The sequence below is a fragment of the Nyctereutes procyonoides genome, unplaced genomic scaffold (genome assembly GCF_905146905.1).
Source record: "Nyctereutes procyonoides isolate TBG_1078 unplaced genomic scaffold, NYPRO_anot_genome, whole genome shotgun sequence".
NCBI lineage: Eukaryota > Metazoa > Chordata > Mammalia > Carnivora > Canidae > Nyctereutes > Nyctereutes procyonoides.
In genome coordinates, this window is record NW_026575158.1 from 2,334,067 (window position 1) to 2,351,128 (window position 17,062).

The following is a 17,062-nucleotide window of genomic DNA, read 5'->3' on the forward strand; positions in this document are numbered from 1 at the left end:
AAAGGAAAAGAAAGGGAACAAAGAAATCTGTCTGACATAATTTTACTAAAAGCACAAACCTACTAGTTATGAGAGCTATGTTATTTATAGGAGTGAGTGACTGTGGAGGATAAAAATGCAACACCTCAAATGTGGATATCTTAGAACTCTGCATTGAAACTTGAGCAATCAATCTTGTATTATTTTCACTAAAGTCAAACAAAGGGATAAACACAAACTAGCCCAAGAATTAAATCAATATTTCCCTGTGATTTTCATGATTCATACGTATGTTACAGACATGAATGATAACATGGCTATTGATTAAACAGATCGTTTGATGAAAATGCCTACAAGGAATGAAGGTAGAGGACTGGGGAGTGCAGAACAAGAAGGTACATTAAAGTGTCATGAATGTTCAAGACTCTGACACTAGTTCCTGTTTAGGCATCCCTTGCTGGAAAGAGTCCCTCCCTGATGTGGTGATACAGCACTCAGGGGACGAAGCACAAGGAAGAAGCTGTCAGCAACCAATGAGACAATGAAAACGGCACAATGACTGGAACTCACAAAACATGGGATCCCCTTTTCAATGCATACACTGTCCTGCTGTGTCTAGGCCTGAAATTTACCCTAATGGTAAATAATACCTTTATTTTAATAAGATATGGACATGAGCCACAATCATAATCAAAAGATCATATTTAAATGCTGTCAAATAACAAGCAAGACAACCAAGAGGGTGCTGCTATCCCTTCTATTTTGTACTATTTAGACATTATCAGTGGCTTAGAAGCCTACAAGCTAGAGCAGCTTACACTTAATAAAGTATGAAGCTTCTGTTACAGTCAGTTATTAAGACACTTATAAACATTTAAACTTAAGGTTAAAACTAGAAATAGAAGATTGAATAGAATGTGTCAAAAAATTCTGAAGTGTTTGTAGGATGACGTTAAACTAAAATTGTTCCCTTGTAAATTTTAGAAAGTCTGAAATATTGAGACAATGTATTTTTGTGGTGGTGGTTGTTAGAGGAAACACTTAACATGAATTGCAATTAAAGTTTTTATTGAACATAGCTTCAATACTGAGTTCATTCTTTTAATCACTGACTTGTAATTTCACCCCCTCTCTTATCTCCCTCCCTGCCTTGGAGATGTTTTGAAGGCCACAATTTTTGATATCCTTGAAATTGTCTCAGATTCTAAGAAGAAAACATTTTGCAAGTAGCTAGTACTCTAGGTTCTTCTTTTTCTTCTCCTTTTTCTTCCTTCTAAAATGTTGATAGGTCACCTTGAAACAGACTAGACTAGTAAATCATTTAATTCATGCTTCATCAGCCTTATTAATTCTGATGAGATTTTCCTCTTGTTTTTATTTGCCATCTGGGACATTTCCTATTGTAATCTGCACTTAAAATACTAAAAGCTATATTTCAAATATTTTCTTTCTTCCTAAGGATGTTAGTAATGATCTTGCCTGAATCCACTTCTCAGATAATGGCTTCATAGCATGCAGTCTGTGTGTGTGCGTGTGTGTGTGTGTGTGTATGTGTGTGTTGAAGAACTAGTTGAGAAAAAATGGTTACACATTTATCTGCGCGTTTTCTTGTTCCACTTCACTGGAGATACAAGCAAAAAAGCTTGCCTTATGGTCATAATGTGATATGATGAGAAGAAATGCATTAAAACATGTTTATAATTGCATTTTATAGATCAAGTGTTTAAAACAAACCAAAACATTCATCCATTTGTTCGTTCATTCATTCACTTGTTATTCAATTTCATTCCTTCTCCTTCATTTCATCACATTCTTAAAGACAGGAGATTTTCTTAGCTAGAAATAGTCTCTTACCAGCATAGTTACTGAGTCCCTTTCTCTTCTTTCTTCGCCAATACAACCAGATGCTAAAACCCATCAAAATTACCCAGCAGGCACCACCAATTCCAGCTATAAAGGCTGGTTGCTTCACAACATCAGTGATTTGCTCAGTTATGCTGTTATTGTTTTCAGTAATGACAACTTCATTACGTCCCCCTGTGGAAGAAATAATAGTTTTAGTAAACGTTATTGTGAAAGTAAACACAGGAATACATATGTGGGTGTGCCAAAAGCACAGAAAATTAGAAAATTCCTAGGAAGGCAGCTGCATCATACAAATTGTGCTATGAGTCTGTCACAATTATTGATAAGTATATTTTATAAGTTTCAGAAGAAGAATTGAATTATGAGTTTTAAAATGTGATTAAGCACATTGCTCCCGACACGAGGGAGGGGCAAGATGGCGGAAGAGCAGGGTCCCCAGGTCACCTGTCCCCACCAAATTACCTAGATAACCTTCAAACCATCCTGAAAATCTACGAATTCGGCCTGAGATGTAAAGAGAGACCAGCTGGAATGCTACAGTGAGAAGAGTCCGCGCTTCTATCAAGGTAGGAAGACGGGGAAAAAGAAATAAAGGAACAAAAGGCCTCCGAGGGGGAGGGGCCCCGCGAGGAGCCGGGCTGAGGCCGGGGCGAGTGTCCCCAGGACAGGAGAGCCCCGTCCCGGAGGAGCAGGAGCTGCACCAACCTTCCCGGGCGGGCGGAAAGGGGCTCGCAGGGAGGTGGAGCAGGACCCAGGAGAGCGGGGATGGCCTCGGGCTCCCTGGGACACTAACAGACACCTGCGAGCGCAGGAGAGTGCTCCGAGCTCCCTAAGGGCTGCAGCGCGCACGGCGGGACCGACCGGAGCAGCTCGGAGGGGCTCGGGCGGCGGCTCCGCGGAGGGGGCTGCGGGGCGGGAGCGCGAATCCCACAGCGCAGGCCCCGGAGCACAGGGCGCCGGGACACAGCCCAGGATCCGGCCTCCCCCGGGACAGGCAGAGGCCGGGAGGGCCCAGACAGCGAGGACGCTCCTGCCCCGAGCTGAGCAGATCAGCGGCCCCGCCCCGGAGCCTCCAGGCCCTGCGGACGGAGAACCGAGAGCCCCGAGCCCCGTAGTTCCTGCGGAGGCTGAATCCAGGCTTCCAGAGTTGCCATAGCAACTGCGGCTGTTCCTCCTGGGGCCCCACGGGGTAAACAACCCCCGCTGAGCCCTGCAGCAGGCAGGGGCAGAGCAGCTCCCCCAAGTGCTAACACCTGAAAATCAGCACAGCAGGCCCCTCCCCCAGAAGACCAGCTGGACGGACCAGTGATACTCCCCCGTGTTCCAATACAACTTGTTTCTGGCCACTCTGCACTGAGCAAAATGACTAGAAGGAAAACCTCACCTCAAAAGAAAGAATCAGAAACAGCCCTCTCTCCCACAGAGTTACAAAATCTGGATTACACTTCAATGTCAGAAAGCCAATTCAGAAGCACTATTCTACAGCTACTGGTGGCTCTAGAAAAAAGCATTAAGGCCTCACGAGACTTCATGACTGCAGAATTTAGATCCAATCAGGCAGAAATTAAAAATCAATTGAATGAGATGCAATCCAAACTAGAAGTCCTAACGACGAGGGTTAACGAGGTGGAAGAACGAGTGAGTGACATAGAAGACAAGTTAATGGCAAAGAGGGAAACTGAGGAAAAAAGAGACAATCAATTAAGGGACCATGAAGACAGATTAAGGCAAATAAATGACAGTCTGAGGAAGAAAAACCTACGTTTAATTGGGGTTCCCGAGGGCGCCGAAAGGGACAGAGGGCCAGAATATGTATTTGAACAAATCCTAGCTGAAAACTTTCCCAATCTGGGAAGGGAAACAGGCATTCAGATCCAGGAAATAGAGAGATCCCCCCCTAAAATCAATAAAAACCGTTCAACACCTCGACATCTAATAGTGAAGCTTGCAAATTCCAAAGATAAAGAGAAGATCCTTAAAGCAGCAAGAGACAAGAAGTCCCTGACTTTCATGGGGAGGAATATTAGGGTAACAGCAGACCTCTCCACAGAGACCTGGCAGGCCAGAAAGGGCTGGCAGGATATATTCAGGGTCCTAAATGAGAAGAACATGCAACCAAGAATACTTTATCCAGCAAGGCTCTCATTCAAAATGGAAGGAGAGATAAAGAGCTTCCAAGACAGGCAGGAACTGAAAGAATATGTGACCTCCAAACCAGCTCTGCAAGAAATTTTAAGGGGGACTCTTAAAACTCCCCTTTAAGAAGAAGTTCAAGTAACTCTGAACGTGAATGGGCTTAATGACCCCATCAAAAGGCGCAGAGTTTCAGACTGGATAAAAAAACAGGACCCATCTATTTGCTGTCTACAAGAGACTCATTTTAGACAGAAGGACACCTACAACCTGAAAATAAAAGGTTGGAGAACCATTTACCATTCAAATGGTTCTCAAAATATACCCTAAAAACTACAGAACACTTCTGAAAGAAATTGAGGAAGACACAAAGAGATGGAAAAATATTCCATGCTCATGGATTGGCAGAATTAATATTGTGAAAATGTCAATGTTACCCAGGGCAATTTACACGTATAATGCAATCCCTATCAAAATACCATGGACTTTCTTCAGAGACTTAGAACAAATTATTTTAAGATTTGTGTGGAATCAGAAAAGACCCCAAACAGCCAGGGGAATTTTAAAAAAAGAAAACCATATCTGGGGGCATCACAATGCCAGATTTCAGGTTGTACTACAAAGCTGTGTTCATCAAGACAGTGTGGTACTGGCACAAAAACAGACATATAGATCAATGGAACAGAACAGAGAACCCAGAAGTGGACCCTGAACTTTATGCTCAACTAATATACGATAAAGGAGGAAAGACGATCCACTGGAAGAAAGACAGTCTCTTCAATAAATGGTGCTGGGAAAATTGGACATCCACATGCAGAAGAATGAAACTGGACCACTCTCTTGCACCATACACAAAGATAAACTCAAAATAGATGAAAGATCTAAATGTGAGACAAGATTCCATCAAAATCCCAGAGGAGAACTCAGGCAACACCCTTTTTGAACTTGGCCACAGTAACCGGAGAAGGACAAACAGTGTATGTTCTCATTCATTTGGGGAATATGAATAATAGCGAAAGGGAATATAAGGGAAGGGAGAAGAAATGTGTGAGAAATATCAGAAAGGGAGACAGAACATAAAGACTTCTAACTCTGGGAAATGAACTAGGGGTGGTGGAGGGGGAGGAGGGTGGGGGGTGGGGGTGAATGGGTGACGGGCACTGAGGGGTACACTTGACGGGATGAGCACTGGGTGTTATTCTGTATGTTGGTAAATTGAACACCAATAAAAATTAATTTATAAAAAAAAAAATAAAATAAAATAAAATAAAATAAAATAAAATAAAATAAAATTAAATTAAGTACACAATTTAGGCATCCAAAAAAAAAAAAAAAAAAAAAAAAAAAAGCACATTGCTCCCTTATGTTTTGGTTTACTACGAATAGATTCAGAACTGCTTCTTGATTTATTGCCTTACATATAAGTACTAAAATAAGTGCTAGGAGTGCAAAATAACAGGAACTTTTCTTCAGTGAGGTAAGGGATGTCGTAATCCAGTCTTGTTAAAGTAAAAGGAAAAAAAAAGCAATTACAACATTCACAGAATATCTGCAAACTGTCTTTCCTCTTCAGCACTACCTAAGTTCAAATGTCCACTACTTAAAAATAGGTAACTTAATATTCTAACAATATTGTCCTTAATATTCTAACAAGGAGATTAGTCAGATCAAACTTAATTTAATTTTGGAATGTATTAAAACTACTTAATTTTTTGGAATGTATTAAAACTACTACGTAAAATAAGGACAATTACGTACTTCATGGAGATTGATATCTATAATTAAAATATCACAAAAAGGTAGATCATCTTTAAACTAATTTGAAAATCTGCTTGAAAGTTGAATTAAAAAGACAACTTTAAAACTAATTCTAAGGTCTACGTTACTAAAATAAACATGTAAATCTGGACTAGTATTACTCTAGAAATAGTCATGGCTTGACAGTTTAGACCTTTCAGAAATAATTAAGAAAATCTCAATCCATATTTTAAGGTAGGTTAAAACTTATGGAATCATAGTATCTCTGAAAAGAAAAAGATTTAGGTGTTATTTAAAAGATTAAGACATTCATGCACTGGGAATTAAGTGACCTGTAATGTCAATATCATGCCCCATTAGTTACTAATCAGACTTAAAAAAATTGAAATAAAAATATAATTGACAAATTTATTAATATCACATGTATGATGTTCATTGTTTTAGTTATCATGGCACTACAATATATTACAAAGAACATGTCTTCGAAGTTTCCTATTTGGATATTATCTCTACTGCTAACCAGTTTAAGTAAGCAATAATCTTATGTAGGGCACTTAATCTTTTCTAGTATGTGTTTCTGTTAGTTGGCAACAGTACTATTTCAAGATTTGGAAAGTATCATATAGGATGATGTATGTAAAGAGGCTGATAAGAACACAGGAGTTTGTAACTCAAAATTATGGTTCAGGTAGCAGTAAGTATCAGAGCCACTCAGGGAACTTCAGGGATGGAAGTTATAAATTGTCTAGATGTGAGAGTCTTGAAAACCATGGATGATTTGTTTACCGGTTTCTCCTTTATTCTAGGTCTGAAAATTAGCCAACACATCCCAGATTCACTTGTAGTTGAAATACAGTAAAGTGACTGAGTTATTGGCTAATACTTCATAGGCACATTATGCATGCTACCTCCAGACATGATCTATACACTACTGTGACAATACTTGACATTCTTTCTCTTTCCTAATATTAAATAGAAAGAAGGGACCTTGGAGAATTTGGGCCTCTGTAAGAGATGGTAGAGCTATTGATTGAAGGGACTGAAGCTCCCTTTAACTGTGTGGAATAGAAACCCCACTCTCCATTTTGCTAATCCATATTAGACTGGCTACGAATAAGAAAAAAAAAAAAACACTTTTATTTTGGTAAGCCAATCAGTGTGTAGGCTTTTTTGTTATAGCAGTTAGTATTTTTCTTATACATACTTATATTCCATTTCCAAAATGTTTCTTGTTTTAATATTCAGGTGTAAAGCCCAGATTCACTTATGGAATAAACCTGCTTAATTTTCCAAATCTATCTCTCCTTAGTTATTACATATATATAAACTTAGTTAAAATATATTTTAAATGAGCTCATATTTTCAATATTGAGACATACACATATCTGGTGATTTTCCTAGCTACTAAGAATTACTAAAAAGAAAACAAACACATTATAGAACAAGAAGAAAATAAAATTTGTCATTCATCTGTGTAAAAGGTCCATAAAATATGTTATTTGATACAATGTGATATTTATTTTTTTGAAGGTGTATTACTATTTCTTATGCTGCTGGTATATTTGAAACAATGTTGTCAGTTGGGCTAATTAGAGCATAGACAAGGGATGTGTGTGACCTGTAACGCTCCATTGTTCTTGCAGACAAAAAATATAATGAAATGTAATGTCTTCCTCCCATTGGAGAGTAATGAAGAACAAAACTAATTTGTTGGACTAAAAATTAATTAGACACATCAGATTCGATTGTACCTATTACTGTGAAAGTTTGCAGCTGTTCCACATATTATTACCAACTATATAAGGTAAGCGTCAAATGGCCAAAGGATTAAAGAAACAATAGCTATATTATTAAGTAAGATTACTGAAAATTGTATGTCAATATAAATTTGTTATATGGCATACTCTTTGATGCTTACATATGTAAATGTATGTGCCTAAAATTCTGTGAAAGTGCAATGATATAGAAGAACTATGGACACTTTGATGTAAAAGTCATCTTACAGTGGAAAATACACACAATAGAACAATATTGCTTTTAAAACTGTGTATAGCTCTTTATTTTATTTATATAATATTTTAATTAATATTCCCTTAATGGAACTTTCTGGAATGAAAACAAACTGAGAAGGAATAGATGAAACAGTACAGAGTCTGGCATAGGACAAATTAAAATTATCAGCCATAAATTACATCAAATGCCAATACATGATTTAATTAAAGCAAAGAGGAAATGAGGTAGAGCTTGAGTCACTTCGGGTGCTGTTTCTACTACTGAACAGACAATAGAGAAAGTACAAATTGAAACAGAAAAAGGAGATTAGCTATCACTAAATCACTTTTCAAATAAGGAATAACAGTTGTGTAGATAAGGTTATCAGACAAGATGTTAAGGTAGATATGCAGGAGTAATTAAAGAAACAATTAAAGGCTTCTTCAGTACAACAGTAGATATTAAAAATAAATCAATCTCTCGAGTATAAATAGCCTTTTCTGTATTGAATTGTGCTTGTGTGTGTGTGTGTGTGCATGTACATCTGTGTGCATGTATTTATTCCAAGTGGTACAATTCTATTTGATCACATCTTGAATATTGTACATTCTAACACTTGAATAGAAGACAGAAGTGTCATTTACTAGATTATTTTTTTTATTTCATAGAAAATTTGGAAACTGTTGTATGATACACTAAAAAAAAAATAAAAGGTACTAATTATACATTTGAAAACACTTAAGTCTTTTTAAGATAATAGAAACCTAAGCGAAACTTTCTATTTGATTTAAAATACTCAAAATTAGCTTTTTTTTAAAGTTACTATACAGTTGTTCAGTTCTTAATTGACATGACATAGGCTTTGTTAAACGGTATTCTTGTAATGTCTCACTTGCCTCCAAGTGCAATAAATCCTCCAAATATTGTGAAAAAATACATATAGTCACTACAAAAAAAAGGAAAAAAATTTTCTGTTGCTTGAGAATTATACTTATTAATAAAATTAATAGAAAATACAGGAATGAAAAATATGGATACTTGACCATCTGGATTAGAAGTACTCTATATCATATATGTTATAGACAATAATAATAATAATAAAACCCACAAAGCTTTATTTACTTATTTGGGAGTTCTCAGAGAAAACAATGCCTTTTAAATATGGTTCATAAATATTTTTAAGAGCAAAATTAATGGTTTACTTCTAAATAGCATAATATGTGTGTATATATATATATATAGATAGATAGATATAGATATATACACATATATATGTATATATATGTATGTGTGTGTGTGTGTGTGTTAAATCCTTTTGGGTATACCTGTATTTCTCTCTTATTCCAATTTATTGCAGAAAATCTCAGAAGGGCAAGATTGTAGGTTCCCCTCAGGTTAAGAAATTAATTCAGTCTGTATGACTAATTAAGAAAGGGAAGGCAATTTAAAGGAAAGTTAATACTAGAACTTCTTCTCTTTAATGCTTTTAATATATAAAAGTACAAAAACCTGGAGAATATTAAAAAAATCAACATTATGACTAATGTTAAATCTCTTCATATACAATAAATATGTTGCAATAAGAAATAATTTCCCAGAAATTGGCAGTGTGCTGTGTGCATCATTTCAAAAAAGAAACAGAAAGTAATGGGACTGGCACATGTTATGGTATCAAAACCTGGGTAAGTATTCTTAAAATATGCAAACTCTAGAAAGACTATTTAAAAATATATTAAAGGTACTAAAAGCAAAAGCAGGAAGAACTGAAAGTATTTGTCTTTTGAAAGAAGGAAATTGCCCCAGGGGAAATCTGCACTCATGAGCCTTTCTTTTCCCCTTAAAGAATTCAATCCATACAGTGCTAGGCAGCTAAGACCAAAACTGAAATCCTCAATCATATTGGTATGTGTCAGAGAATACAGTTCTGAGATGACAGAGTGACTGAACATTTTCATTAGGAAGCCATGTGAAAGAGCCACTGGAAAGTGATGTTCCCAAATTTTTATATGAACTCCTCAATCCTAAATTGAACTCTTAACTGTGTGTGCAGAATGAAGATTCCAACAATCTGGTGAAAATCAAAAGCCAGAAGGCTGAAAGGGCTGAACAAATTTTTCAGCTGATGTCCATTACAGAGAAGATTGTGTTGGAACCTTGCATTTTAACAAGTTGGGAAAACAGATAAACATATTAGGCTATTATTCACTGAAGCCACTTGAAGGCCATGACTTAGAAGTAAAGATTAAGTTGAGATTTTGCCCTAAGAAAAAGGTCAAAACATAAACAATCTTATACTAACAAAGGTAAAATCTATGCCACCACGAGATCAAGAAGATCAGCTAGTAACATAACTTCCTTTAGGAAAAAAAAAAAAAATTCTTTACAAGATCACAAAATTTTATAGTATGAATCTGCAATGTCTAGTATACAGTAAAAAAAACTACTTAGCATGCAAAAACAAGTAAGATAACAATGGCAAAAAACGAAAGAAGATAAAGAAACAATAGGAATGGATGACTGAAGGTCAAGAGAAAAAGCAATCAATAAAAATAGACCATGAGATGACACAAATGTTGAAATTAGGAGAAAAGAACCCTAAAGTAGCTATTACAATATGCTCATGGACTTATTAGAGTCCTAATGAATAAACATACAGGGAATAGAACATGTAAAAGAAAACAAATGAAAATTCTAGAATCGAAAAGAATACTATATAAAAATAGCAATTCCCTGGATACTTCCATTTCTGCCCATTAAGAAATGACAGGTATGGGACATGTAATCCCACCATAAATAAGTAGAAAAGCAGGCAAAATATATAAAACAAAAGGGCAGGATTGTGAGAAAGGGGAAATAAACAAAGAGAGATCTTACTATTTTCACAGACTTTGATCTGTAGACAATACTAAAATGTGATGCAGTAAAGGGGAACCCAAATGTGGCTAAACAACATTCTTTTTTTTTTAATTTTTATTTATTTATGATAGTCACACAGAGAGAGAGAAAGAGGCCGAGACATAGGCAGAGGGAGAAGCAGGCTCCATGCACTGGAAGCCCGACGTGGGACTCGACCCGGGTCTCCAGGATCGCGCCCTGGGCCAAAGGCAGGTGCCAAACCGCTGCACCACCCAGGGTTCCCCGCTAAACAACATTCTTGTGTTAAAGAGATATAGAAACTCAGGGAGGCTGAAGAAATTGAATTTATAAAACAATATCTGATAAAAAATGAGTAACATAAAAAATAGAATAACAAAATATTTTCTTAGTTTTAATTTACTTAAAGATAATTAATGGTTTAAAGGGAAGCAAATAATAATACTTTCATTTGTATAATGGTATTTATATATGTATAAGATTAAGACTATAACAACAGCAAAATATTAGGAGGAATGAAAATGTAATTATATTTTTTAAGATCCTTATAGACAAATCCTAGAGTAACCATTATTAAAAAGAAAGTTAGACCTAAGAATCCAATAGTGAATATAAAATAGAATACAGAAAATTGCTTATTTCATCTTAAAAAGAAATTATTAAAGTAGAAAAATAGGAACAAAGTCACATAGAAAATAAATAGCAAGATGGTAATTCTTTTTTTTTTAAGATTTATTTATTTATTTATGATAGAGAGAGAGAGGCAGAGACACAGGAGGAGGGAGAAGCAGGCTCCATGCTGGGAGCCCGATGCGGGACTCGATCCCAGGACTCCAGGATTGCGCCCTGGGCCAAAGGCAGGCGCTAAACCGCTGAGCCACCCAGGGATCCCCAAGATGGTAATTCTAAGCACAAATGCATCACTAATTACATTGAAGATAATAGTCTACACTTCCAATTAAAAGGCAAAAATTACCAGATTGAATTATAAAAAGACTCAACATGCAATATGAAGATAGAAATGTATAATTTCTCTGTAAAAGAATGGAATAAACCCACAAACCATGCAAACACTTATAAGATAATATTGCTATACTAATATTAGACAAAATACATTTCAGAACAAAGACTCTTACTAGGTAATAAAATGGGGCATTCCATAATGATAAAGGGTAAGTTCCTTAATAAGCTATAACAACCCTAAAATGTATCCACTTAAAACAAGTAGCAAAATATATGAAACAAAACTTATATAGATGGAATGGAATAATATATAAATCTTAATTATAAAAAATTTCCAGACTCCTTTCTTATCATTGAAAGAATAAACAGGCAGAAAATCAGTAAAGACCTGAATGAGGAGCACCTGGATGGCTCAATGGTTGAGTGTCTGCCTTTGGCTTAGGTCCTGATCCCAGGATCCTGGGATTGAGTCCCACATCAGGCTCCATCCAGGGAGTCTGCTTCTCCCTCTGCCTATGTCTCTGTCTCTCTCTGTCTCTCATGAATAAATAAATAAAATCTTTAAAAAAGAAAAAAAGACCTGAATGGTACTACCAGCTAATTTGATATGACATTTATAGAACATTCCACCCCAGGACAGAAAAATGTACATACTTTTCAAATGCACCAGGGACACTCCCCAAGACCAAATGCTGGGCCATAAAATAACTCTCCATATTTAGAAGCTAAATTCATACAATGTACATTTTCTGAATGCAGAGAATTAATTATCACTCAGAAATAAAAAGCTATTTGTGAAATCCCAAAATATTTGGAAATGTAATAATACACTTCCAGATAACCTCTGCGAAGAAAATGAAATCCTTGGGGGAAGTGAAAAGTATTTTCAACAATGTGATAAATTGAAACATAACCCCTCAAAATGTGTAAGATTCAGCTAAAGATGTGCTTAGTAAGAAATGTATAACTTTGAATATATATATTAAAAAAGATGAAATGTCCAAATCCTTTATATAAATTTCTATCTTAAGAAGTAACATAAAATAAGTAGAAGAAAAAAATAGCAGAAATTATTAGAAAACAAATAAACAAAACTAATAAAGCTAAAAGTTTGTACTTTGAAAAGAGTAATAAAAGATTAATAACATTGATAAATCCTTATCAAGACTGCTTTAAATCAAAAAGGAAGGGGCCAAAAAAAAAAAAAAAAAAAGAGACAGAAGAAAGAGAGAACACAAATTCTCAGCATTTAAGAATAAAAGAGATGACATTACTACACATCCTGCATATTGCAATAGAGGGGATTATAAATAAGGATATAGCATAATTAAGCAAATAACAATAAATTCAACAACTTAGATGGATTAGAGAAATTCACGGTTGGTAAAACCAAAAATCCATTTACCACAACTAGCACAGGAATAATAACAATTCTAATAAATGCAAATTTATAAACAGAATCCACAAAGAAAACTTTAGGCATAGATATTACCACTGAATTCTAAAAAGTATTTAAGGAAGAAATAATAAAAGGCCTACAAAAACTTTTATATACTGTAGCAGAGAAAGAGATATTTCCTAGCCCCTTTTATAAAGCTAGCCATCCTGATTCTAAAACCTGACAAAAGCATTAGAAGAAAAGTCTTGATCGATATCCTTCATTAAAATAGATGCAAAATTCTTTACCTGATATTAGCAAATTAGATCCAGTAATATCTGTGGAAAACATAATATATTTTGACCAAGTGGGATTTACCCCAGGAATGCAAGATTTATTCACCTTTGAAATCATTCAATAGAACTTACCATATTAACACAAATAAGGAAAAAGGAGACAGAATATTATTTGAATATGTTCTGAAAAATATATGTCACAACTATTAAAATAAATAAATGAGGTGAGTAAGGTCATAAGATGAAAGGGCAATATATAAATTTATATTTAAAGTAAGTTTAAATATAATATAGAACAGGTGGAAAAGGAAATTTTATAAATAAACTTATAATAGTGTAAAAAATCAAATAAGGAAAAGTTTAATAAAACATATGCTGATATACTTAGGAAAATAAAAAGTCTCAACCATCAAACCACATCCAAGTACTTTAAAATGAAATATAGACATAAGCATAAGAGCTAAAATTATAAAGCTGCTAGAATAAAATCTAAGAAAATATCTTTGCTATCTACAGATAGGACACAATTTCTTAGCACTAAAAATGAAAGAAAAATGTGGTACATTGAAGTTCACTAAAATTTAAAAATTTGCTATTCAAAAGACATTATTAATAAAAGAAATAGGAAATCCAGAGACCAGGAGAAAATATTTGCAATAAAAATATTCAACAAAGAATTTGTATCCAGAATGTATAACTTCTCCTATCCAATAACAAGAGGCAGACAACACAATTTTAAAAAGGCAAAGTCTTAGAAATTATACAAAAGAAAATGGCCAATAAAACACTTGCAAAGTTGATCAGCATCACTAGTCATCAAAGAAAATTGAAGTTAAAACAATAGTTAGATACTCTTTCAGACTCATTGGAACGGCTAAAATTATAGATTAGGAACATCAGATGTTGGCAATGGTGTAGAAAAACTGCTAGTCATTTTCTTGCTAGTGAAAGTATAAAATTATACAATAATATGAAAAAGTGTTTACAGATTCTTATAAACTGCATCAATCCTGTTACCCAAAAATTCCACTTTGAGGTATTTCTCCAAAGGAAACAAAAATGTATGTCCTCAAAAAGACTTACATAAGAATGTTTGTTCTCTCAAAAGAAAAGCAGAGAAACAAAATAGGATATATTCACACAACTGAATACTACTCAGAAAGAAAACATATGAGTTGCAAGATATATACATAGGTAAATCTCAAAAACATTGTTTTGTGAAAGAAGCCAGACACAAAATATTATATTCTGTGTGATTCCATTTACATATATTTCAAGAGCAGGCAAAACTAATCAATGCTAATAGGGAAAAATTTTCTGTAATGATGATAATAGATTTAACACAGATTTCTTCTTTTGGATAATATATTTAGATTACAAGGTTTTTTTTTGGCTTGTTTCTAGTTAAATTTTGGCATCTTTCTTGCTTAGAGGAAGTGTATAGATTGAAACATAATGCACTTTCTTCAGTTACTGCCTCATTTCCTAATATATTTCAATGGCATCAACATTGCTAATGAAGTTATCGATCAAAAATTATTTTCAAACCAACTTTCAGCATTTAACCACGCAGTGACTATAAAGAAGTTTGTGAGAAACTTAAAAGCACAAAAAAATTGCTAATCATTTTTATAAGAAACCTAGTCAGTCAGCCAATTTGTGTGTATGATGAGTGTATCCTGTCACTCACTGCTGCAAATCCACTGTTAGGATATAGGTTAAAAATAAAATTTCCCTTGTTACCAGTTGACTAACTCTGAAGCACAGGCCACAAGATGTACTCACCAATTATTATCGGCTGCGGCTCACTTTTTACTCCAACCCCTGCACTTGTACTAGCTGCAACCTCTACCCGGTACTGAATACCTGGGAACAATCCACCAATTATCACAGATCGAATGGCTGCATCCACAGTTTTGTTGATATGGAATCGTGTTTCATTCCCCAGACACCAGATCTATAGAAATGCAAAGTGATTTAACAAAAGAATATGAAATTATCCTTTCTGTTAAGTTGATGACACATCTTTAGTAGTGACCAATCAATTCCCTAGGTTTATAGTAGCATTTGTAAATGACATTTTCTAAAGTCTAATTTTTGCGGTTTATTTATATGTGTGTGTCTGTGTATTAAGGGATGAACAGTATGGGAAGCTAAAACTATGCATGTTCCTTTATATTTTACACTGAATGCTTGTAACACAATGGTCCTTTAACACTACTGGAATGTGGTCCTTGGTTGCAAACAGTATTTAGGTATGGATTAAAATACATAAACCTCTGCTTAATTTATTTATCAAGATTTATTATGCATATAATCTTTTAAAATATCGTGATTATTAGTTGTAATATCCAAAGTATATAGGTGCACATCTGAGTAATTTATATTTTATTTAAGAAAATATTAACTTACCCCGAAGTAGTTAACAAGATGAATTGACCTAAGTTATAAGTATTGACTGAGATGAAATTAAAGCCAATATTTACATTGACAGTAATAAATCTTCATATCGATCAAAACATATGTACCCCCACACATACACATGCATGAGAACAAAGTGGGGGAAAGTCTTTAAAGACTGATGTGAAAGAACTTGCAGGCTTTTACTGCAAGTAAGAATCCATTTTTTTTTTTTTTTTAAGTAAGAATCAAATTTTAAGGCCTACTTTTTTCTGGGACATGAGATCTGTTTTTGTCAAATGCATTATAAAAAGAATCATACTGTGTATACATATTTGTATTCATTATTGATAGTATTTCATAATCTACATGGAGATACTTAAGTGTGAACAGACATGGTTTGTTTCTGAAACAGGTGCATTCCTGAAACTGTTTATTTCAAGTAATTACTATGGACCGTACAGTTCTTTTATTTGCACAATATCTATGTTATTAATGTAGGAATATTTAGGCCTAACCAAAATACACACCTTGTTACCAAAATAAGGCAATTTCATATGAGTGAGAAAGTTTACTACTTACGACAAAAATTACCATGTTATAATCAAAATCAGTATTTCAGTAAATGGAAGTGCAGGATAGTTCATTCCAAATGATAGAAAAGTAAAATCCTGAGTTCATTAAAACACACACACATACACACACTCACACACAAACACACCAGAATAGATTATTCTTTGCTCCTAAAACATTGTGCCATAATCCCTATGAAACTTTACATATACATATATGTAATATTTATGTATAATTATGATATTGTAAAACACTGATTCTTATATTTCTTACACATGTTTCTTTATAAAGTGACAGGAATAATTATAGAGTAAGTGCTTGCGCTCATTTTCTCAGTAAGTTAATTATTCATTAATTTAACAAAATTCTATTTTGCATTTTATTTTTTCTTAGAAATAACATAAGTCACTCTGCAATGCTTTCAGGACAACTACACAGCTTCATTTTCCAGACCAACTATAAACTTTTAGGGTGAGATGGGGTGTCTAGTTTTACATTCTATAGATCTATCTAGCATGTTGTTAGAATTCCATACACATGTATTAATAGCAAAACCACAGTTTTGAATTTATATAAGGTTTAATGAGATGTTTTACTATCATATGTGGTCTAATCACATCATAGCCAATCAGAATCTTATTTCTCAAAGTTAGACATCTGCCTCTTAAACATCAAACGATGTTAAGAAAACAATGGGTATGTAATTTCTAAACAGCAACAAATTTATCATTTGAAAAATGAAATAATAAACTGTTTTTTTAAGTAAGTTTTTTCATATTTTTTTTCTGAACGGATCCTCTTTTTCAAGTGAAATATTTTACAAAACCTCAATAAGTTGATCAAACCAGAA

General features: G+C 34.4%; 1 protein-coding gene across 5 annotated transcripts in view; it reads right to left on the reverse strand.

Annotated features, from left to right (window-relative positions):
- The window catches only part of ROBO2 (roundabout guidance receptor 2), a 581,315-nt gene that overhangs the window by 61,172 nt on the left and 503,081 nt on the right, over nucleotides 1-17,062 (reverse strand). For all 5 annotated transcript variants that reach the window (XM_055313854.1, XM_055313852.1, XM_055313851.1 and 2 more), the window contains exons 17-18: nucleotides 15,025-15,196; nucleotides 1,834-2,016 (exon numbers count right to left, since the gene is read on the reverse strand). In XM_055313854.1, coding sequence (XP_055169829.1) covers nucleotides 1,834-2,016; nucleotides 15,025-15,196 — 355 coding nt within the window. The remainder of the gene's footprint in view (nucleotides 1-1,833; nucleotides 2,017-15,024; nucleotides 15,197-17,062) is intronic.